The sequence below is a fragment of the Lingula anatina genome, chromosome 7 (assembly GCF_051362555.1).
Source record: "Lingula anatina isolate TDL-2025a chromosome 7, LinAna3.0, whole genome shotgun sequence".
In the NCBI taxonomy this organism is placed as follows: Eukaryota; Metazoa; Brachiopoda; class Lingulata; order Lingulida; family Lingulidae; genus Lingula; species Lingula anatina.
The window spans coordinates 11,427,793-11,452,584 of record NC_141773.1 but is presented as its reverse complement, the minus strand read 5'-3'; the positions used below and the strand labels follow the sequence as shown (position 1 = coordinate 11,452,584).

The following is a 24,792-nucleotide window of genomic DNA, read 5'->3' as shown; positions in this document are numbered from 1 at the left end:
TGGATGCAAAAATTGTTTATTAGTATATCAAATCAACCGGATCATAGACTGCATTATCTTTTACAAACAAAACAAAATGTCAAATATTCCTTAAGGGATCAGGAAACATTCAAAAGACCTAAAATTTAAAACCAAACGATCAATGAGTGGCTTCTAACAAGTGCCATATACAGGTTTCAGAATTAACTTGTTCACATATGTCTTCACATATGCATCCCTTAATTTGGACAGTTGCATCAGCTGTAGCACACTTTTGTTTTATTATTTTATTTTAAAGATGCTGATTACTTTTTCACTCCTGGCAATTTGTATTTTGCTGCATCGCTTCCAGATCCGTTTTTGTCATCGCTGTTTGAAGAATCCAAAATTCCTTGGAAAGAATCACGGTGTGGATAAAACTATAATGATAAAGATGATTGCCAATTTAACAGCGTTTAAAGCCGATTCCGATGCTCTACCTTCCCAATGTCTAGTAGTATTTACACAGTGTTTTTCCTTTTTTTCTTTCTTTTTAATTTTTTTTTCCATTACAATTCTCCGTCGATTGTTTTCGAGTTCTTCAAACGCGCAATGATTCAGATTAAAATATATCGGTTGCCATGTGGATCGCTTTATTTTCCGAGCCTGGATTTTACCGGTTGTTAGAAAGGGAAGAATAAAGGTTGGTAAGTCGGAGAAAAATGTCGTTATCGTGAAAATTCATTAAACATGAGTGTTTGGAGGAAACCCATGGCTTGGAATGCTTTACGCCCAAACCCAATTAGTCCGGTGGCTTAAGGAAAAAATCGTGACACGGCGGATAAAAGCACCAAATTTTGCATGTGGGTACCTTTTGACATTCTTAATCAAATTAGAGCCGTAGCCCACGGAAAAAAATGTACCGTTTGGCCAAAAAACCCAAAATGGCCGCCAATTTATTGAATTCTTTAGAAATATATACATACCTATGTTGATTTTAATCAAATAAATTATTTTCTCAGAGTTTTCCACACCCTTATTACCCATTTTATTCATATATGTCAGATAGCAAACAAGTTCCCTTGGACTTTTTGAAAAAATCCAAGATGGCTGTCATTTGCCATAGAAACAGCCATAGGAATACTAGTGCACAACTATCACCAGCTAGAACGAAACGATGTCCACTATCAAATTAAGTCTGTTTCTCAGATCTTTGTTGCCCACATAATATGTTTGTGGTGAGTAACTACGAAGTGTTCTTGGGCATTTTGGAAAATCCAAGATGGCTGCCATGTGCCACAGGAATTCTAGTATACGGGAGATTCAACTAATGGCAACTGGAAAGATGAGTTTTTCACTATCAAATTAAGCTGGTTTCTGAGTGTTTTCCACATCCTTTCTACCCACACAATATGTATGTGGTGAGTAACTAACAGTATTCTTGGACATTTTGAGAAAATCCAAGATGGCCGTCATATGTAATAGGAATACTTCTAGTATTACAAAGGGTTGGAACTAATGCCAGCTAATTCACTATCAAATTCAGCTTATTTTTTTAGTGTTTTACACATTATTATTACACTGTGATACATATCTAGCAGGTAATAAATGTGCATATTTGATCATTTTGAGAAAACCCAAGATGGCCGTCGCTGGCCATAGGAATACTACTGGAATTACAACTGCACATCCATGGCTTTTCATCTACTACCAGGGTGAATTTGTGTTTGCTTATCAAGTTTTGCCCATCCTTATTAGTCCTATGATATATATCTGGTGGGTAAATAGTGTGCATCCTTTGATATTCTGAGAAAAAGATACCTACAATTCAACATAGGAATACTAATGGGTGGGTTTCAATTGCTGCTAGAGAGGCATATGGTTCATTATACAATTACATTTCCATGGGTTTGTTTTAAAAATAATTTATGTTTTTCATTCCATTTATTATTACCCCTATGATGTATACCTGGTCTGTGACACGTGTGTATCTTTGGGTATTCTGAAGAAATTCAAGATGTCTGCCTTTTGTCATTTGAATATTTGAACACATAATCAAATAATTCTAGAGTTACACTCAGTACGATTTAAATGTAGTCAACTTTGGGTCGTTTTTAAATGTTTTTCATATCCTATTTATCCTGTGTGTCTTGAAAGTCTATGTATCCTTGAGTATTATTCGGAGAAAACCCAAGATAGTTGCCAGTTGTCATAGGAATATATCATTCAAATGCACATAGGTGTCAATTAATAGAATAGTTGAAATAAAACCGTTTGATGTTTAAACATGTTGACATCCTTATTAACCTTACTCTTTATAAATCTGGTGTGTAGCAGGTGTGCATCTTGCGTATTTGAGAAAATTCAAGATTGCTGCAATTCACAATAAGAATAGTACATTCAACTACTGCCAGAGAAACATTGGGTTCAATATAAAATGAATTTTGTTTCTCGGTATTTCCCACATTCTTTTTGAACTTTTAGATATCTATCTGGTGGGTAACAAGTGTATACCCTTAAGTACTTTGAAAAAATATCATGATTACCCTCATTTGCCTTAGAAGTGCCTATAAAATCTAATGCACCAGTTTTCCTATGGGGAAAAGAAGGCCAGCTTGGATTTCCCCAAAATGATAAAATATGGACATTAATTACCTAACAGATATGTATCATGGGATAATTATACTAAAAAAAAAACAGAATAACAACTGAATTCAGCTTCATTTTATTTGTAAGCCTATCTCTCGCAGGTATTAACTGAACCCCACCTTCTATGGCTAATGGCAGCCATTTTGTTTTGTTTTGTTTTGTTTTCAAAAAGGATACACATAACAATCTCATCACATATGTATTATGTTAATTAAAAAAAATGTGGAAAATACTCAGAAACAAACCTAATTTATCAATTAATATTATATCTCCATGGCAGAAGAAGCCCTATGTGTATACTAGTATTCCTTTGATATGGGGGCCATCTTGGATTTTTCTCGAATTGCCTGTGAATAAAGGTAAGTTACTCACCACAAATATATTATTTGTGCAATAAGAAACAAAATTAATTAGATAGTGGGCAATGCATCTTCCTAGATGGCATTAGTTAGTTGAAAACCCTTGTACATATTCCTATGCCATACGGCGGCCATCTTGGATTTTTCAATAGGTCCAAGGACACTAGTATGTTATCTGACACATATGCATAATATGGGTAATAAGGATGTGGAAATCATTGAGAAAATACTTAATTTGATAAAAATCAACATAGATATGTATATATTTCTACTAAATTTCTCAAATTGGCGGCCATTTTGGATTTTTTGGCCAAACGGTAAATTTTTTCCGTGGGCTACGGCTCTTATTTGATTTAGTATGTCAAAAGGTACCCACATGCAAAATTTGGTGCTTTTATCCGCTGTGTCACGATTTGGCCATTTTTTTGCCCTAAGCAACCGGACTAAATATAGAGGTGCAATTTATGTCACAAGCACGTTATTAAAAATATTTACTGCACAGATTGCTAACTGTTTTGAATATTTTAGGGTCCCACATGAAGCAGCTTGTATTAAAGTTTCACTCTCCTGGAACCATGAATAATTAAAAATGATTCTTAGTTTAACCCCAAAAAGGAACACACGTTACTGTCACAAATACAAAACGTCCAACTGTGAAACGTTCTACTCACTTTGAAAATTCAGTCATCACTGGTTTTGTTCAGTGGTTTATCTCCCATAAGTACCTGTATATCGTTGCTTAAAAGTATAATAATCTTCTGTATACAGCAGTTAATTGTTTTTGAGCGACTTTGTTTGTCACAGAATATTTAAAATAATGGAGAAAATACACCCTACCGTCAGTAAAATAAGCATTAAATAAAAAAAATTCCCTTCATGATCCAAATATTATATCAGAAATGTCAAACAATCATGGAAACACAATATATTGTTCGGTCAGCAAAAGAAAACATTGTACCTCTTGCACACAAGTACTTAACAAAATGAAACATTTTGACAATTTTTCTAGGGAACATACGTTACCTAGTATAAGCCATGACGCAAAGCCCCTTGAGATACAGTTAAAATATTTATAAAAACGTCCTTATGTCATGTCTAATTTACGATGACTGAACCACTAAAAATATATCGGAACGCAGCATAAAAATGAAAATTATATGGCAAGAACATACGTTACCGTACGGTTTTTGGAACATACGTTACCATATAGGGCTCTTTGCGTAATGTTAAAGACATGGTAAAATTTAAAATTAGAATTTCAGTTGAGACAGTCGTGGATTTTTGTTCTATACACATATATGTTTTGAAATATTGTATACAATTTTGAATTCATTCATTTTTATTTTTTGACACTTCAGTATGTGAAATGCACCTCTATATTGGGTCTGGGTGTTTAATCTATCATCATCATCAAAGACTACACCTAACAGGAGGCTGTGTTTCTTCGCAAGGTGCATTGTTTTCCACATGCACAATGCCAGGAAGCACTTTCGCTTGACCGTCTCCGGAGTTAAGTCCACAAGTCAAGTATCTTTTATCGCCCCGGTACCTGAAATATTTACGGTAGCCCTATCACATTTTGACGCTATGCGTGAGTGTATAATGTAACAGTAGTATGTTTGAACACAGAAGAACCGATTGATAGAAAGACCATTCGAAATCATCGCATGAACTATTTCTAATCCAGTACGGCCTTCACTGAAATGCTTTTAACTTGTTCACCATGCACAATTTTAACTCTGTTATTCTACAACGAAGCTTAATTGAAACAGAAAATGGATGCAGTATCTTAACGATCTATAAAATGAGTTTATTTCACCAATGTCAAACTGAAATGAGTAAAGCTTACCGTAACGTTTTGGTGTTTCCGTCTTTGCCTCAAAATTAGGTACACAAGTACCATAACAAATACTATGAGAACGAAGATAATTGATGTAAGTATCACTATAACATTAACAAGTGTATTGGCTGCATACACACAGTAATTCATCCCAGGCCATGGAGCACTTGTTTCATTTTCTGTCGGTGACGATGGTTTAAAAGATTGAAAAAAATTAATGGAATTGGTTACTAAAATGAGATGAAAAAATTGCCCGTGATAATTAATGATATTTGAAGTAAATATCAGTTTTAGTTCCGTTTTCAATATTACCAACAACATGCAATATGAGAGAAAGAGATTGTAATATATGAAATACACTCCTCAGGTTCACCTTTTGTTCTAAATGGGATGTCCACTTCTGCGCTGTCAACCACGTACTCAGCATGTTCCACTTTGCACTTCCATTGACCGCCTGAGTTTTTAACAGAATGGATTGAAGAGCAATAAGATTGTCATGTGTATCAAATACCTCTATTTGGCATTGAAGTCTAGAGCGTTTCTTTAAGTTTGTTGTTGTATTCAGGCAAGCATTTATTTTCACAATAACCCCACTTACATCGTATATATAGTTTTTTTATAAACACAGTAATGAAGAAAAAAAGACAAGCATAATAAATACATTTAAATGGCTATATGAATATAGAAAAAAAATTCACAAATTTTTTATTTGTCCAATAACAAAAAAGGAAGTGAAATATATGCTAAATATTATATAAAATTTATAAAATAGTTTTATTATTTTATATAAAATTAAAATTACAACGATTGATTTGATGATTGATATAATTTCAATAAAGTATCACTTTTATTATTTTTTTTTGTGTGTGTGTGTGTGTGTGTGTGTGTGTGTAAGAGAGAAAGATTGAAATATTATGAAATTACACTGTTCATGTTCACCTTGTGTTCTAAATGGGATGTCCACTTCGGAACTGTCAACAAAGTAATCGGCATGTTCCACTCTACACTTGAACTGACCACCTGAGTTTTCAACAGAATGGACTGAAGAGCAATAGGATGCCTCATTGTCATCTGTTTCGTCTGCATCATCTTGACATTTAAGACTGGAGCGAGATATTTCGGTTCCATTCTTCATAAGGATCGTTTCAACAGGCTTTGGGCGGCCACCTCTAACATGGCAGATGATGTTGGTCATGCATGTGTTGCTGTAAGTCGCATTCAAGGTCACGTTTGGTTCAACTGAGAAAAAAGAGACGGTTTAATGCTATTTTAACTTAAAAGCTGCCACTATTACAGACTCATATAGAGGATTAATCGAAAAAAAATGTTCAATTATCACCCTCTTCTTCTAGTGTATACCTGTATTCAGGCAAGCATTTATTTCCATAATAACCCCATTCACATCGTACGTATAGTTTGTTATATATATATATATATATATATATATATATATATATATATATATATATATATATATATATATATATACATACACAGCATTGGTCAAAAAGGTTGTCCCACCCCCATTTCCATGTACTTTTAATTACAAATGATCACCTCACAGCTGTGAACTGTTATAAATAGTGCTTTTTATCACGGATACCGTGTCTAACATGATTAATGGTTAAAAAAATACAAAATAGTGGTGAAAATATACATATTTTATACCATTTAGTAAAATTTATAAGAGGTATCCCCTCAAATCGACTGTTTCACTGTGACTTCTTCAGATGTAAAGAAATGTCTATAAAATTAAAAAGATGCCATCAAATGTCACCAAATTCACACACAATTAGCATTAGGGTGTGCTCGTTAAAGATCACGTGCCTAACAGCGTGTGCGTTTACTGCGTACTGCAATTATCTCCTGTAGACAGCGCGACAAGCCTTCAACACGGGTAACAATTCGGTTATGTGGCATATTGTCCCATTCATCCTAAAGAGCGTGGTGGAATTCGTCAAGATTATTTGGGAATTGGTTCTCCTCTGCAATGCACATTCCAACTAATGCCACAGGTGCTCAGTAGGATTAATATCAGGGCTCAAAGACGGTTGTCCCATCCTCAGAGCCCTGTGTTTCTGCAACAAATCGTTTGCCAGACGAGAGCTGTGAGCAAGTGCGTCGTCACAATGAAGCCAGTAGTATCCCTGAAGTCACCTCTTGCAAATGGAGTGAGATTTCTGTTGAGAATGTTACATCAAAATGCCCCTGTTACGTTTTGTTCCAAAAGGAACAATGAACTAATACCATGGGCTTGGAATGTTCTCCAAATGCGGATTGATCTAACACCTCAGGCGATATTATCCTACACACACCCTTCCAAGAGGCATTTTTTAACATGTCTATGGACCCTCTTTGACCATCGATGGGATACAAGAAATAATTTGATTCTGCGTCAAAATCAACTTCCTTCCAGTGATGGATGGCCAGGTTCAGGTGCCTGTGGGATCACTGAACGTAGCATTCTCAGCTGATATCTCATTCCATCTTCAAGAACTGACTTTGGGGTTAACTTCAGGCTTAATCATGACTGCACACTTGCTCACACCTCTCGCCTGACAACTGTTTGTTGAAGAAACATAATGGTCTAAGGATGGAACCACCATCTTTGAGCCCTGATATCAAACTTACTAATCAACTGTGACATGTATTGGAGTGTGCAATGCAAAGGAGAACCAACCCCATAAAAACGTGGACCAACTCCCCCAACTTGTTTAAGAAGAATGGAACAATATCCCACAAAACAGAATTGTAACCCGTGTTGAAGGCTTGTCGCGACGTCTACAGGAAATAATTGCAGTACGCGGTAGACGCACACGCTGTTAGGCACGTGATCTTTAATGAGCACACCCTAATGCTAATTGTGTGTGAATTCGGTGACATTTGATGGCGTCTTTTTAATTTTATAGTCATTTCTTTACATCTTTAGAAGTCACAGTGAAACAGTCGATTTGAGGGGGTACCTCTTATAAATTTTACTAAATGGTATAAAATATGTTTATTTTCACCACTATTTTGTATTTTTAAACCATTAATCATGTTAGACACGGTATACGTAATAAAAAGCACTATTTATAACAGTTCACAGCTGTGAGGTGATCATTTGTAAATAAAAGTACATGGAAATGGGGGTGTGACAACCTTTTTGACCAATGCTGTATATATATATACACACAGAATTGCAGAAACAAGACTTGAATAATAAAGGCATAAAATGGCTATATACATGTACGTGGTAGTAATAATTTTGTTTCCGTTGTACACCGGTGTAACAACGTTCGAAATGTTTTAATCCCTATCTTGTGAGTAGAAGGGGGCGGACAAACAATGGAGGGCCGTATAAATCCCTTCAAAATTCGAACGCACAAACACAATAGCTTAGGTGGAATAACACAATACTTAAGATGAGTGAACCCCACGACGCCGGTTTCTGTGGTCCAGCGCGACAAGACAATCCGCTGTAACTAGGTGTAATTAATAGCATGATACATCAACCAGAAGGTCCCCATTGTTTGTTGCGGCGATAGGATTATAGCTTTAAGAGGTTAGAACCCATGCTAACGCGTGCCTCGCGTAGCGAACTGTCCTTTTGTTCACTAGTTTGGCACGCGCAGCTGATTATGATTTTGCGTTGCTTACAAACTGCTAGTTAAATTTGTTAACAGTTATTTCATCAAATATGATATTTCCGCAGTCAAAAATTGAACTAAAGTATTGTTTGTTTGATTGACATGCATGAGCGTCAGCATCAATCTGTCTCAAAAAATTCTTATTGCATTAATTTAAAAATGCATAATTTATTTATAAACGTACCGCATTCAAGTATTTATAAAACATGAATGATAATGAATGAGGAATAAGGAAATAATATATTACTTATACTATACTTGTATTATAAAATTGAAATTAAATGAGGTGCATTGACAGAGGCGCAAGGACAATCTAACTCCAACGTGCAACCGGGGAAAGTCTGACTGTGTGATCATACAATATATGAAAGTACGGCCAATTAACAGTGTAAATCATAAGTTGAAGAGGAGGGGGTCTTACTATAGCTCGCTATCTATTGTTAAACGCGACTGTTATTATCTCTTGAACAAGCTTAAACGATGCCTATACAATTACTGTGATCATCGTCACTGTTTAGCTACTCGCCTATAATGCGTGCTGAACGACAGACAACTTATAAATATTATCTGTGTTACTGTGTAAATGAACACATTTAGTTAAATTATAACGAAGTCGGTGATTTAATCCATCCAACATATTTATATTTGTTCTTTCAAAACCAGTGTCAGGTTAACGCCAAATCAAAGCAAGCCTTGCAAACTGGTTTTGTTTAAACTGTCGTATATTAAGTAAAGCTAAGTAAAGCCTGTTTCTACTTCGCAGTGTTCATCCCAGCTATAAAACTGCATGAAGGATAACAAGACTCCGTAGCGAATTAAGTTTCACATTGCCCTGTGCTTCAGGTTTCCAGATGTCCCGTGTAACACAATAATATCGAAGAGTATGGCCTGAGAGTAATACAAATATGAGGCCGTGTATGAAAGATTTTAAAAATTAGAAATTCAAGAATTTAAACATTTCACAAAAATCGCATCTAATTGTTTAGATTAACCTCTACTTTTATCGATCTCATCGCCTTGTCTCAACCACCTAAAAGAAATATAGTGCACATGAGGAAAAGTAACACGTTTACATGCAGGCGAAGGAGGTATACTTCAATATTAATCGCGAACAATATCAACAGCGACTCAAGACCGTTGCCTGTCTTTCACACTTTTACACAAACACACGAAGGTTTAATAAAGGGAGTCGCGGCGCGATACCTATCTCTTTCTTTCGAACAAGCAAAGGGCTGACCCGAAGTAAGCTTTCTAAACTTATTTCCTTTTTATTGTATATTGTAATTATACCGCTTGCTCGCCTCCATTGTCTTGTAAAAGCGACAAAGAATGTGTTGTATTCATACACAAGTTGAAAGAACTTTGTATAACTCCTTTGCCTTGTTGCATAATGTCTTTCTCAAGGTTATAATCAGTGTGAAGTGGGTGTCTTGCCTCATTTAAAAAGGGAGTTGTTCTTCATACTGGTTGTTGCTAAACTTATGCTAACCTACTCTGTACAAATATGGTTTCAATAAATCGCCAAAATTATGACATTAATGAACATTATGTATCAAACGTTAAAGGATCGCTATCTCGGCTCCTTTTTCTTTGACAGCAACATAAAAAGTGTTTAGGGAGAAAGTCACACAAAGACCCGACGTTGTTTTGTCTTCAGCATTTCCTCTTCCTTGTTTACTGCAATTACTATCGTCAATTAATGAAATCGAGAAAGCAATTAAGTGACGGCACATTGAATATAGTCACTAGGTGCATTTCGCTGAGTGTTTACAAGATCTAGCGACACATTTTATCGCCACGCGTTCTAGTCTGATTGTTTAGGGGGGGGGGGGCAGTTAGTGGTATTTTTATGTGTAGTTGGATAAAATAAAATAGTCCAGAATGGTGTGTACAGGTTTGAGAAGTTAAACATGAAAACGTTTTCGACTGATAATAAAAAACATTAGGAAAAAAACGAAATAGAATGTTTGGAAATTTAAACAGTTACTCTGGCGGCTTTGCGTCATGGCTATGAATCTGACATCGAATTTAGGCCAAAATATTGGTAAATTCAGAATTATTAGCTAAAATGTAAATTGCCCTTAAATGCCAGTGATCCAAGCGGAGGGTACGCTTTCCTGAAGGTAGCGGCGACGAACAGCGACGATATTTTCCTGAACAGTGAACCTTTATTAGTTACGAAAAGCCCCCTTTTCAACAGGCGTGTTTTATTAATTACTTCTTGTCACAAAGTAAATTTAAACAGGCAAATCTTTATTCAAGGAAATAGTTTCACGAAATGAACGAGAGTAAAATATAAGTCGGCACAAATATAAGTCATACAACAATGAGTCTGTATTTAAAGTATAATCCCTCCTGTTATGGGCCATGTCGGATTATAATGACATACCTTGATGCAAAACAGTCTATCGTTTCTTCCACCGCGAGTCCTTTTATTTAATGTATTGTATTACTCATTACCCATTTCATTTGACACTCTCTCTTTTTCTCTCCCTTCCCCTTTCTCTTGTTAGAAGGAGGGTAAATAATTAAGCACTCAAAATCTGCATCACCAATCTTCAGAAAAAAATAAATCAACGAACCAGTGGGCTGATCCACAACATCCGACCCAGCAGAATGAATCAAATAACTGCTAGCACAAATTTATATGCAGATAGCTATAGTGTCACTAAATACATAATCAGCTGCACGCGCGAAGCTGTTGAACAAAAGGATAGTTCGCTACGGGAGACCGTTTGTTTACATAAGTACTCTAAGGGGGCATGGCTACCCTGGCGACCAGGGGGATTAGGCTAGTTACTATATGCCGTCAACAATCGTTAAGCGATCCTAACATTATACACTCCCTCTATTGTATTTTCCACCGCATTAATCGCAGTGTAATCTTCAAATGGTCCACGGGGTAAATATACACATTCTTAATAAAGAATTTTACGAAGTTAACCAGATTTGTCAGTAACAAAAAAAAAAAAAAGATGTGAAATATATTCTACTTAATTGCTTAATGGATTGCTAATTGTGAAATAAAAAAATTATACTTTTATATAAAATTAAAAAATTGGATCGGATACATGCGATAAAAAAATCAACCACAAGAATCACGTACTAGCAAATGCAAACATCTACACTAAACACACAAGCAACTCACCCGTTGTCACTAAATATATCTGATACACTCGCATCTCGTGCCACTTTTCGTCAATCACTAAACGACACTCGTAGACCCCATCATCGACACGCCCCTTGTTCTTAAAGGAAAACGTAGCAGTAATGTTCGTTGGACCCGGTACACGCACGTGTTTTGGGTTGATTGTTAACTTTATTCCTGGCACGCATTGGTTTAACTCGCCGTGTGCCTTTACCCACTGACAAAGCAGAGCGTCTCTCTTTTTGATCATGACGTTCACCGACGACCTGCCTGCATTTTCACCAATAAACAGTGGCCATCGGAGTGCGACAGGGCCATTCTCAGGCACAAACTCGGTATGTGGGTCATCTTGCAAAGTCGCTGCCAAATGACTACCTGAAACCAAGTTTGATATCGCAAATAATTCTGAATATATTTCAACGTGTGTGAATGTGCGTGAATGTATTCATAAAATTTATCAAACTTGTTGACGTGATGCCACCTATAAATTATTCTAATAATATTAAAAAAAGCTTGGCATTATTTGACGATTGATATAATTTCAATAAAATATCACTTTTATTTTCGTGTGTGTGTGTGTGTGTGTGTGTGTGTAAGAGAGAAAGATTGAAATATTATGAAATTACACTGTTCATGTTCACCTTGTGTTCTAAATGGAATGTCCACTTCTGCGCTGTCAACAACGTAACCGGCATGTTCCACTTGACACTTGTACTGACCTCCCGAGTTTTCAACAGAATGGACTGAAGAGCAATAGGATGCCTCACTGTCATCTGTTTCGTCTGCATCATCGTGACATTTAAGACTGGAGCGAGATATTTCGGTTCCATTCTTCATAAGGATCGTTTCAACAGGCTTTGGGCGGCCACCTCTAACATGGCAGATGATGTCGGTGATGCATGTGTTACTGTAAGTCGCATTCAAGGTCACGTTTGGTTCAACTGAGGAAAATGTACTGTTTAATGCTATTTTAACTTAAAATCTGTCTCTATTACAAACTCATATAGAGGATTAACCTAAAAAGATTGTTTAATTATCACCCGTTTCTGTTAGTTCATACTTGTATTCAGGAAAGCACTTATTTCCACAATAACCCCATTCATATGTATAGTTTTTTTTAAATTTAAATATAGTAATGCAGAAACAAGACTTGCATCATAAAGGCATTTAAATGCCTATATAGATATACACGTAGAAACGAATTTTAAAAAGTTGACCAGATTTGTCCAATAACAAAAAAGGAAGTGAAATATATTCTACTTAAAGCAATAATAATTGAGATTCAAAATTCCGCAAGAAATACATGTACATTCTAAACAACACATGGAAATATATTATATTGCATTTCACCACTAAAACGGCTGTTATTGTAGTAAAACTGAAAACTGTGCTTGTCAATAGGGCTGCTTTCGGTGCCTTTCTTCCCGGTCGTCAAGGCATCCGTTGCCAAGGATGTTGGCGCATCACGCGGATTTTCGCGTGCATTCGACGCCAAAAAAACATGTGGCGGGATAAGATATAGCAGCCGCATTACACAATCCTCAGACGTATGTTGCGAGTTTTTGTACATTGTGTCGGATAACGAAAAGCCCAGAACTGCACTGGTTGTAGATATACATGCATTCTGAGCAATAAGACGATTACCCCTGTATATCGTCTGAATCTTATTTTATTGTAATAAACTGTTGTTGTTGTCTGCTTTTCCCGCGGTTTTAAGTAGGTCATCAGAAAATCCCGCTCGATATCGCGTGACTTATGCATTGTCAGAGAGGGCTCCGTCAGTTAAAATCTCTTAAGAGATTTTAACAAAAAACCAAGCGTTTAGGAAAAAATCCCTGGACCAACTTTGAATGCAGGAATGGGGTAGTTGACCATTGGTAAGTACGTGAAAATTGCCGTTTACGCCAGGAAAATCCAATTTTTGGCCAAAACAAAGAGTTATTATGACTTTAATTGCTTTATGGATTGCTTAATGTGATATATTAATTACACTTTTATATAAAACTAAAGAATCGGATCAGATGCTTTTGATAAAAAAAAACAACCATATAACATACTAGCAAATGCAAACATCTGGACTAAACGCACAAGTAACTTACCAGTTGTCACTAGATATCTCGGATACACTTGCATCTCGTGCCACTTTTCGTCAATCACAAAACGACACTCGTAGATCCCATCATCGACACGCCCCTTGTTCTTAAAGGAAAACGTAGCAGTAATGTTCGTTGGACCTGGTACACGCATATGTTCTGGGGTGATTGTTAAGCTCATTCCTCGGTCGCAATGGTTGTCCTCCCCGTGTGCACGTAACTTCACCCACTGACAAAGCGGAGTACCGGGGGTATCTCTCTTTTTGATCATGGCGAGAACCGACGCCAAGCCTGCATTTTCCCCAATAAACAGTGTCCAATGAAGTTTGGCAGTTCCATTTTCTCGCACAAACACGGTATTTGGGTCATCTAGCAAAGCCCCTGCCAAATGACTAGCTGAAACCAAGTTAGATATTGCAAGTAATTCTGTATATATTTCACCGTGTGTGAATGTGCGTGGAAAGTTTCATAAAACTTATCAGAGGTGTTGGCGTGATGCTACCTAGGATTCATTTTAATGATTTACAAAAAGAGCTTGCCCTTTTATTACATGCTCAAGTTACATAAGAAAAACACCATGGCGTTAACCTTGGGCGATTGATTTATCCTGACAGTGCTACGCGTGAATACTTCAAAAAGTAAAACAAACAAAGCAATAGCAAAGGTATTTGAATCATCTGTTTACCTCCTTTGTGCACTTTTATTCTCCCCTAATCGATATTGTACTTAAATAAATTATTCAACAACCAAACAATCCCCCTCTGTCACGACCAACAACACTATGCCGAGAGGGTAAATAATCCGTTTGAATTTTTATGAATGACAGCGACGAAATCCTAAATGTTACATAATTTTTTTTCTCAGCAGAGGTACATTGTATTTAAACTTTGTATAACAGATACTTTAAGTGTGCTGGGCTCACTTAAGAAAGCCTTTCGATCTGCCTACAGCTAAAGACATCTACCTGTTCACGGTGGTATAAGGGGAAACGCTTTCACGATCATGAACGACTTTATCGTGGAATATTCTCTTAGTCCCAGTGATGTTTTATAGTCTTGATGTACCCTGTACCAGGTCCATTGATTGGTTTTTCACTAGATATTCACAGATAATGTTTGCGGCTAAATATGGTCAATCTCCTAGCTTCTGGCTGGTGGAAAATGTGCCTGTAAAATCTAGCACCCTGGTAGAGGGTAGTCTTAATGCCTTATGAACTACCTGTACGTCCAAGCACTTAAAGATCATCGGTAAAATACAAAATGAGTAAATAACACGTTTTATGGGTCTTAGCCCTAGATCTCATACATGTACACTATACCTCTCACCTTTAGATCTCATACATGTATGTTATGTACCTCTCACCAGCTTTAGCTATATATATATAAGTGCAACATAGTGTCACTAAATCAACAGTACCGTTGTTCGAAAGAGCACAGGTACACTATAGCTAATAAGTCCCCGGTCACTTTAATAGCACACGCTGTCTACATCAGACGCGCTAATGCGCACGTCCCCGACAGTGTTAATGATAGGGGGATTACGATGGACAGCGCATGTTGCTCACAGCAGTAGGCACTGCCGCCGAAGTTAAACCGGTAATTAAGTCTTTAACTTGACTAAACATGTTTTGCTTTGTAACTTGCGTCCTTCAGTCTTGCTGTTGCGGAAGCGCCGGCGGGACATATCTCCACCTTGCCGATATTTATCCCGACTCTCGACTTTAAAAGTATTATTGGTTTTGATTTTATCAAAGTCTTATTATATCAGAAAACCTGCATATTTTCATACGTTAAGAGAATTATAGAAACTGTAGAAAAAGCTACTCGTACATCAGGGATAAAAAACAACACCTTGCAGCACTATTACCTATTATTCATCACCAGAAGTTACTGTTTCACTTTTTTCTCCCAAATTACAAAGTCTGATGACAACTGAAAGCCTTTAGCCATACCTCAGGGCAGTGGGAGATAGTCTGGATTTGATTTAATGTACTAAAAGTATTAACCCATTACAGTGACGTCATATTTGCTCCGTAACATTAGTCCCGCGGCCATGCTGGAGGGAATGAACGACGGGGAATAGTAGCGTAAATATAGGTAAACCAAATAAAACTAAGTAAACTTCATAACACGATCAAGGACACCAAAGGGAAAAGGATATATACAAGCTGTGGCTTCAGCTGATCAGCGGGATCGACCGATATGAACTCAAGACAGTCTAAAAACGTGAAATCCTACTAAATGCTACTTACCCAACATCGTGTTGTCAGAAGATAGTTCAGTTATCTTGTACTTCATTTTTCTTGTTCTTTGGGTAATAACAGTTATAGTTTGAGAGAGTTTAATGTGTAATCATAAGTTTAACCTTAAATAGAAGCACTTTTTTTCATAAAGGATAGATATAAGAAATTTGAGCTGATCATCAGGATAAACCCTTGTGGATTCAAGGAAGAATGTATGATTGTCTTATGACATGAAATATTGCTGTTAGTTATGACTTATCTTTACATCGTGAAGCTGTCAGAAATTATTTCAGCATTCTTGTACTTCATATTGGTTCATTAGAAAGTACATGTAACAAGACTGTTGTTTATTCATATAAGCAACATTGTTAGCATTTTATTATTAGTTCAGTCATTCACAGAAGCATTTGTTAGGCACTACAAATATCCTCAAACCTCAGTTTAAGTGGGACTTAGAGAAGGGAATTTGCCATGGGACTATACACTTGATATCAATGGAGCAATAGAAACTATGTCAATGATGAAAAAGACGTGTCCTTTGTATCAAAATAAAGTTGGTGAGTTGTGTTGTAAATAAGTTTTCAAAATACATCTACTGTGATAAAAGTATTGTATCAAACTGATTTTATAAAATTTAATATACCATTTGCATTGAGAATATTTTGCTAGGTATTCAGTGAACAAAATTCATATATTTTAAATTTACTTTAAAACTGCAATATCAGGTATTTGTTGTTCTCTTTTTTTAAATGTAAAGCCTAACTATATTGGGGATTTTCAGATGCTATTGTTTATACATAAGTAAAGTATGCAGAACATTTGCTCTATACCATCATCAACTTTTTAAATTATTTCAGCATTCTTGTACTTCATTTTGGTTCATTAGAAAATACATGTAACGAGACTGTTGTTTGAGAGAGTTTAATATTCACCATGAATGCAACCATTCATATAAGCAACATTGTTAGGATTTTATTATTATTCAGTCATTCACAGAAGCAAGGCATTTTTCACACTTATGTATTTATGATGTCCAATGTAAAATAACAATAATTCAGTTCATGAATTGATTTCCGCAACCATTTGCTTAAACATATAGGAAAAATTGCACATTTTGTATGAATAAAAGTGAACATGAAATGCTGAGTTCTGAGTGTCGCTTCAATTAAATAACTCCTGTCATGCAGTGGATTTCACTCTCCTGATGTTCAGATCCTGTCTCCTCAGCTGGTCACAGAGATCTAGGAATATTTTTTGCTGCTTCTACCTTGTGTGTCATCTAGCTGCCTTTTGTACCTGTCATCAAAAGCTTCCGTTTTTTTTAAATAATTTACTTGCACCCAATCAGTGTGGCTTGGTGGGAAATGCCCGATCAATTTCCTAAATGTAAATTAATAGAAAGATAACAAGAGTGATTTTTATTCATATTATAACATACAACATTACAGTTGAAAGGAGCAGAATTTAACATTTTTACAGAGGAAAGTGCAAAATTATTTCATGAGGTTATTAAAGTTATATGTCAATTACACCTGAGGTAGAATTTACTTGCAAAATAAAATTACTCTTATCACTACACCAAATCGAAAGCCACTAACTTCCAAATACACTTCATACAGGTAATTGATTTAATTGGCCCAGCTCAGCTGTGTACAGTACAAATATAGCCTTGACACTAATTGGGAATAATGCTAACCAGGTATTAAAGAGGTAGGTGACAGCCGATAAAATCTAGAGAGCACCGTAACTGATAACAAATTACACCCAAGGCAATAGGCGAGTCTTCATTATAAAAGTCGAAACCCTGCCTGGGTATTTCCACACGTTTTAACAAATTAACACACTCTCCACCCACACTTTTTGGGCACTACTTTAAATATATACGTGCGCCCCAAACGTACACACCTAGGTCTTTGGTGTTCTACTGTTTTTTTTCTTTTATGGTAAAATCTGCACAGTTGGCTCTTCATTCTTTGCTATAAAATAAATTAGTTTTATCCTTTACTTTTCCGAAGAGTCTTGATTCAAAACCACTTCGACGTCTCTCCTCCGTTTGTTTTAGTTCCTTCACCATGGATTTTTACCACTGCAGGCAGTCTGTGAACGCTTGTAAAGTTAGTTACCTTCTCTCGATCAAATACCCTGCAGTAATTCATCATTTTGCTCGGTTAAATATGAAAGAAAATACAGAAAACGAAAACTGAACTACAGACATGGCTTGTTCATGCGCAGCAGACGATTCCGGTCTCCCTCCAGTATGGCTGCCGTTTGTTTTGATGACGCAGGCTCTAATGGGTCAATATTTTGAAGAATTTTCCTAGCCTTCGGCAATTTCCGCAAAGCTTCGGCATGCGCGGCAATACAGAGCTGTCGATATCTGTACGCGTGAACAATAGAATTGGTGGAACAACGGTTAACGTCGTTGAGTCGTCTGCAACCTACCCAACGGGAGTTCGTGTCCCTGTCGGTACTTTTGAAGATTTTCAAATTGTCATTATTATAAATATCTAGTAATATATAAAACAGTCGTGGCTAATTGTTTTTGCAACAGAAAGCACAGTAGGAAGGTTTGTTGTTATTGTTAAAGTTATTATTACTGGGGACATAAATTAGTATGCTAATCTCTTATCATGGTATAATGATTGATACGATGGGTATCAAATAGTTTTCCTTTGATATAAACAACAAAAGAGCGGCCTTCCAAATATCTTTGCTGAATGTTTATAACGTAGGTACTATTATGCGCAAAAATATTGATACATGACACAAACGACATTTACTAATTTTGGTAATATCAATTTTAATTAAAATTAAATTTAATTGAAATTAAAATTAAAATTTGTCTAAACGTGCATATTACCATTCACCTTGTTTAAAGGGTTCGCAACACTTTACATTCTAATACATTTTGCCAATTTTCATGTTTGCTAGTTTATTTTGATTTGAGAGAAAGCGAGAGAAGACCCTCTACTAGGGCCGCAAATTAATTATGAGTATTTTTCTTCAGTGCAAGAGACTGTGTAATGAAAAATCAATCTGTAACTCTGGTATAGGGTGGCCTTGTGTGTGTAATAGGGTGGCCTTGTGTGTGTAATAATATACAAGTAGGGGCAGGGGTACAGTTTTATAATACAAATAGTCATTTTATACATCTTATTGATCTCATGGTCGGGTCATTGTTTACAATAGCGCTTTGTCGCTGTGCGTACCTTTTTGCATTTGAGTTAGACTCAGTCAGTAACAGCTGGTGATTTTGTCTTTTTTGCGTTTCATTGACACCTAAGTAGGGAAATGTGGCTCTTTGTTTTGAAATGACATTTCCATTGTTCCTTTGAACATGCAAAAGTCAACACACTTACGTCAACATACTTACTTTGTAATACCAACCCAGGGGAAGAAACAAAAGCCTCATAAGGTGTCGTCATTCACACTGTAAAAGGTGTTAATTTCATGCTTCTATTGTTTGCCCATGAATCATTATGACAAATTTGTAGGGATGCCAGATCACTGGCGCTTCATTCAATTCTCTATATCTGCCCTGCAGCCTGGGATGAGTGATACTTGACTGACCTTTGTTTACATCTGGAGATTTTCTTTATAATTCGATCAGTGTGCATAAATTATGATATTTTCCATCAGGAAAAATACGTGATAATGTTACGATTCTTATTTTACGGATACATTATTACAAAAATTAATTCCTGATTTAATACCCCCTATTTCAGCGCCTATTCCTGGCTGCGTTAATTATGGGGGGTTGGAAAGTAATCCGTTAGAACGCAGGAGTGATGATTGCTACTCTTACCAACGGTGCATCACCGATCAACTAATCTCAGCCACCTGAAGCAGAATCACCAACAAAAGACAAATTGGACTACATCTGCCTTCTTGTTGAGACATCTTATGTAAAAAAGGCGATAACAGTCAAAACATACGTGCTTCGTGGTTTATTAAATGTTCATCGTATTTTTTCGTTCGTTATTCTTATGAGTTAAGCAGCTTCACCTCCGTGACACCCTTTTTATTTATTTAAACCATTGTTAGATAAACCATGGGTTTCACTCCAGATTTCACGATCGAGCAGCTGATCATGAGGAGAGTGTAGCATGCTATAGTAAACTACCCCAAATATATATACAACACCTCCAGGGTTTCACGATCGAGCAAGTGATCATGAGGAGAGAGTGTAGCAGAGAACTTCATTAATGGTCGTCATAATTGGTGGTTGCCTTGGGAAAATGAGTTACATGATTACATAATACAGATACATAATAACATAAGATTAATACTAAAATTTTCCCTGATACAAAAACCCCTATTTGAGCGCTTATTCCTGACTGCGTTAATTACGGGTGATTAGAAAGTAATCTATGAGGACGCAGGAGCGATGATCGCTACTCTTACCAACGGTAAATCACCGATTTACTTGACTCCGCTACTTCGAGCAAAATCACACACCACCAAAAGACAAATTAGACCACGTTCGTCCTCTTATTAAAACAAAGAATGTAAAAATGTGATGTCGGTCAAAGAAGAGGCCTAGACTACGTGCTTCATGGTTTATTAGATAGGCCTATTCATTGGATTTTTTTATTTCATTATTATAGCTTCACCTCGCGAGGCCCTTTTTTATATATTTAAAACACAGCACCCCACTGGTTTCGCGATCATGAAGAAAGGGAGTGTAGCAAAGAACCTCATTAATGGTCGTAATAATAGGTGGTTGCATTGTAGGCCTAACCTTGTTCATTTTAGTAATAATAATAATAATAATAATAATTTTATTAACGTCTCACGTTTTAAATAAATAAAACCCACCCTGCTAAGGGTTATGAGAGACTAAAACCCGTGCTACTGCATTTATAATTCAAAGAAGTTCATTAAAATTGTTACTTATCAATAAAATACGTAAAAAAGGATATTATAAATAAAACTTTAAACTCTCTCTTTGTTGTTAACTTTGCTTCTTTTCCACATCATTGCATGTGCTTTTTTTGCTGTATAAAATTGTATTTGTTCGTTTTGCATAAGAAATATAAACTTTTCATAGTTATTAAAAACATTAAAATTTCCGTCTATTTGATTTGCAAGGTTAAAAAGCTCTTCTCTGATGTCTTTATAGAGCTCACAGTTAATTAAAAAATGTTTCTCACTCTCTATTTCATTACAAGAACAATAAACGCATATGCGCTCATTTAGTGGTGTATTAGAATAACGCCCGGTTTCCACTCTGAGGGGTGCGCTTCCACAGCGTAGTGAAGCAAAGGTCTGTCGTTGTGCTCTAGTCAGATAGTTATTATGCAAATAAGATTCTGTCACAGACTAAGCTAGAAGAAAGAAAAGATCATTATCGCCTCTCTTTACTTAGGAACAATAAGGATGGCTAGTGGCAGCATTTATAAGTTCTTTTATTTAGAAACTTTCCGATCCTTTGTCTGGGACTGCGTCCGAGAAACGGCGATAACGACAGAGACGTCCTCGAACATTTTGGACTCAGCGCAAATAAAAAAAAATCCGTTAAGAAGTAGCCTTTAAATGTCCTGGCAAATAATTTTGCGATGGCTCAGAGAGTTCTAGAATGAATGACAAGCAACGACATTAGGGTTAATAATAGACTAAAAACTATCAGAGTGTAGGCCTGTCTTACTTCATTTCTAAGGCCATCTTGTGATACGAGTCATGCTACACTACAAAAGAGGGGGTAGCAGTGGATGATTTAATACAGGGATACCATCGATAGTATATCAATAGAAAATCGCAATCCTCAAATGTTTTTTAATTCATTAAATATAAACGGTCTTTTCTCGTACAATGGGTCTGGTATAATTGTATTGGCCTATCAGTTGGAAACACGTGGTTCGTCTACAATTGCAAATGGCGGAGGTGCCGTGGTAGTTATTGTCGTAAAATTAGCTGGATACGGTGCACGTGAGAAAATTATTAAATTTAGTTTTCGAGCGTCAGCTTAATCTGGTAAAATGCGAGACGAAAAAAATGATAGATAGAGCCTTATGACCCACTGTAAAATGATGCCGAGTAATACATCAACGACGTAGTTTATCGGCAGATAAACGTGTTTCCATTCTCGGCTGACTGAGGAAAGGTTTGAGAGAGCATTTAAAGAAGAGGCGGTCGAACCAATAGTGAGTAGGAAGTGTGCTGCAATCAAGACGAACAATACCGATCATAAGTGGACAGCTAATAACCCCTAATTAACCCCGGGTTACGCGCTGCTGTGTTGACTCCTTGCTGGGAAGGGGTAGCGGCCTCCTACTGCTGTGCGTAATCAAACACTGTCTTCTAACATGCGGCTACACGACGGTTGCATTGTATTAATAAAGTAATACCTATTCATAAGGAAGGGGGCGGATGGTAATCTTACGAGAATTAAATCAGTTATCGATCATACGCGTACCAATAGTCGTGTTTTTTTAGCTATACGGTACCTGTGTGAATCGCTATCTAACGCGCCACGTTACAATACAAGTACAGGTAAACATATTAAAATTGTTACCTTTGGAAAATACGGCCCCTGCTGGTGAAACTGTATATCTACCAGAATCCCTTAATGACGTAACTCACCTAGAATTAAACAGCAACTCAAGATCAGCATTTTGTATCTGTGATTAGATTGGTCTCTCCAGTTTGTTCGTGGTTTGAAAGATAACGTTAAGTGTCGTGCAAAGGCGGCAGGTTTCCAATATCAACTAAGCAAATTCGATAAAATGGCTGTTGTCGACGACAAGTTAGTCACCACTAACGCAATGTCTCTAACATCAGTTAATGGATATTTAAGTTAGCAGCTATACGAGGGAGCGCATACTTTACAGGGCGCGGTCAGGTTGTTCTCTTTAGAACCTTATAAGGTTGCTATCTAGAACATTTTGTAAATGTGTATTTTAGCTGTTTATTTATATGGATAATATTGGTAAATTAACACCAACTTAACAAACGGATTACCTGATTATTAATTCAGGTGATCTGTGTAGAGTTTATTAAAGCAACCGTCTCTTAGATCGATATTTAGCAAATGTGACATGTACAATATCCTTTAAGGCAATTCCGTTTTCTCCTGGCCGTCATATGTTCCTGTTTAATTTCAAGTTGCAAACATTGCCTAAATATCTTCCGTCAGAAAGTATATAACGAAGCTAGAGCTTCGCTGTACTTCTGTATTCTGTATTCATAGTGTTTTTTTACATTGTAGTTCTAGTCAGAGATTTAAATGCACATTTTAATTTCATCTCGCGTGTCAGAACACATACTAGCTTTCTTTGGGCAATGTAAAGCATGTTGTATTGTGTTACCAGTGATTCCATTTCATAGTCAATGAAACTGATCAATATTTGAAAATCTCATTTGATTCATACTGACATAAAGTGTAGGATTCCCCAAAGGACATGCTGTAAAGAAACTGTAGCTAGATGGGATTTTTCATTCTAAAAGAGACATATTGTTCATGGAATGCGACCAAGATGGAGATGAATTGACATTTTTTATATTCACATAGAGGTGAAAGCAAGAATCAACTGGATATCAGTGCAACGTGCATACATTGTTAGATTTGTTGGTATCACCAATACACATAAAGAGCCTTATGCCATAAACTAATATAAATGTCAGTGCAACGTGCATACATTGTTAGATTTGTTGGTATCACCAATACACATAAAGAGCCTTATGCCATAAACTAATATAAATGTAAGTAGAAGTAGGGTTGCATTTGCACAAAAATAGTGATAAAAGCAACTAAATCGAATTATTACATTGACCACTTTTAAGACTATAAATAAATTTTAGTACCAAAACTGATAATTGCAGTACCCTCATCTTACTTAAATATATTATTGGATGATATAACAGAGTTAATCGTTACTTTGAGACTAAATGGCATGAGGAGTACACCACCTTTTGGTCCACCATCTATGGATCTTGATCACACTACATGTATATCGTTAACCTGCTGGAGTTGGAGGTCCTGGACGCGGTTAAGTGGAAGGGGGGCGTTGGGTTCTGTTGTAAACTGCTTCTCATACCACCATTCATTTTTGGCAGTCTCTTGGCGTTTTAACGTCTGGCAGTTCAGTTTCATGCCTTAAAATGTTGTTTAATGCCTGTTAGATTATCAGTTTTAACATGTTCGCTAAAACGAGTCCAAAGCTGTAAGTGTTCTCTTCGTTTCCCAATTGTAGAAGAGTGATGGATTTTGATCACATAAGCTCTTATAGACCATGCACGGTTGTCGCCCGCTTGGAGTAGAGTCTTTGAGTTTTACAATTTGTTGTTGCCTCAACAAAATTTACAGGTTTCATGAATTAATTAACACCATGGCGCTGGTGCATTCGAGCAAGTTCCAAACTGCGAGTTTGGAACCTGTGTTTGTGTTGATGTGAATATCAGACCTAGGGATGGTGAGTGTTCAGAGTTGCTGGCTCTGACCTCCTTGCATTTGTGCCTCAGTTCAATAGCTTGGTCTTCCCTGGTTGTCAAGTGTCGTATGGCTCTGTTCAGCACTACAGGGGTATATGGGCGACGGATCTCTTGTTGGATGGGGTGGTTGGAACAAAGTTAAATTAATTATCTGTTTGGTTCCCTATACACTGCTGTCTTGACGGGTCCATCTTCTTGCTGGTTGGCAAACACAATCAAGAATGGAAGGTTCCCGTTGGTTTCAGGCTCCAGGGTGACTTTTATGTATGCTGTTGATGTGAGCAGTGAAAGCCTGGATATCAGTCTCGTTCAGTTACACGAAAATGTCGTCTACATAGTTGAGATAAATAGAGGGTGGGTTATACCTGTATTTCAAACGGGGTATCTGGCCAACCAATGCCACTATGTTTTGGGGGTGGTGGTGGTAAACGCCTGTCATTTGAT

General features: G+C 36.7%; 1 protein-coding gene and 1 long non-coding RNA gene across 2 annotated transcripts; both read right to left on the bottom strand.

The window, feature by feature from the left end:
• LOC147760746 (uncharacterized) lies at positions 1 to 22,641 on the bottom strand. The gene is made up of 8 exons (XM_087017728.1): positions 22,501 to 22,641; positions 13,683 to 14,072; positions 12,225 to 12,524; positions 11,584 to 11,958; positions 5,746 to 6,045; positions 5,180 to 5,260; positions 4,816 to 4,985; positions 1 to 4,515 (listed from the first exon to the last, which is right to left on the bottom strand). The coding sequence occupies exons 1-8, from the start codon at positions 22,529 to 22,531 to the stop codon at positions 4,501 to 4,503; spliced, it is 1,662 nt and encodes a 553-aa protein (XP_086873854.1). The 5' UTR covers positions 22,532 to 22,641; the 3' UTR covers positions 1 to 4,500.
• On the bottom strand, positions 16,824 to 18,367 carry LOC147760747 (uncharacterized). Its single transcript, XR_015335607.1, has 2 exons — positions 17,824 to 18,367; positions 16,824 to 17,298 (listed from the first exon to the last, which is right to left on the bottom strand). It is a non-coding gene; the product is annotated as an uncharacterized LOC147760747 (long non-coding RNA).
• Positions 22,642 to 24,792: the final 2,151 nt, after the last annotated feature.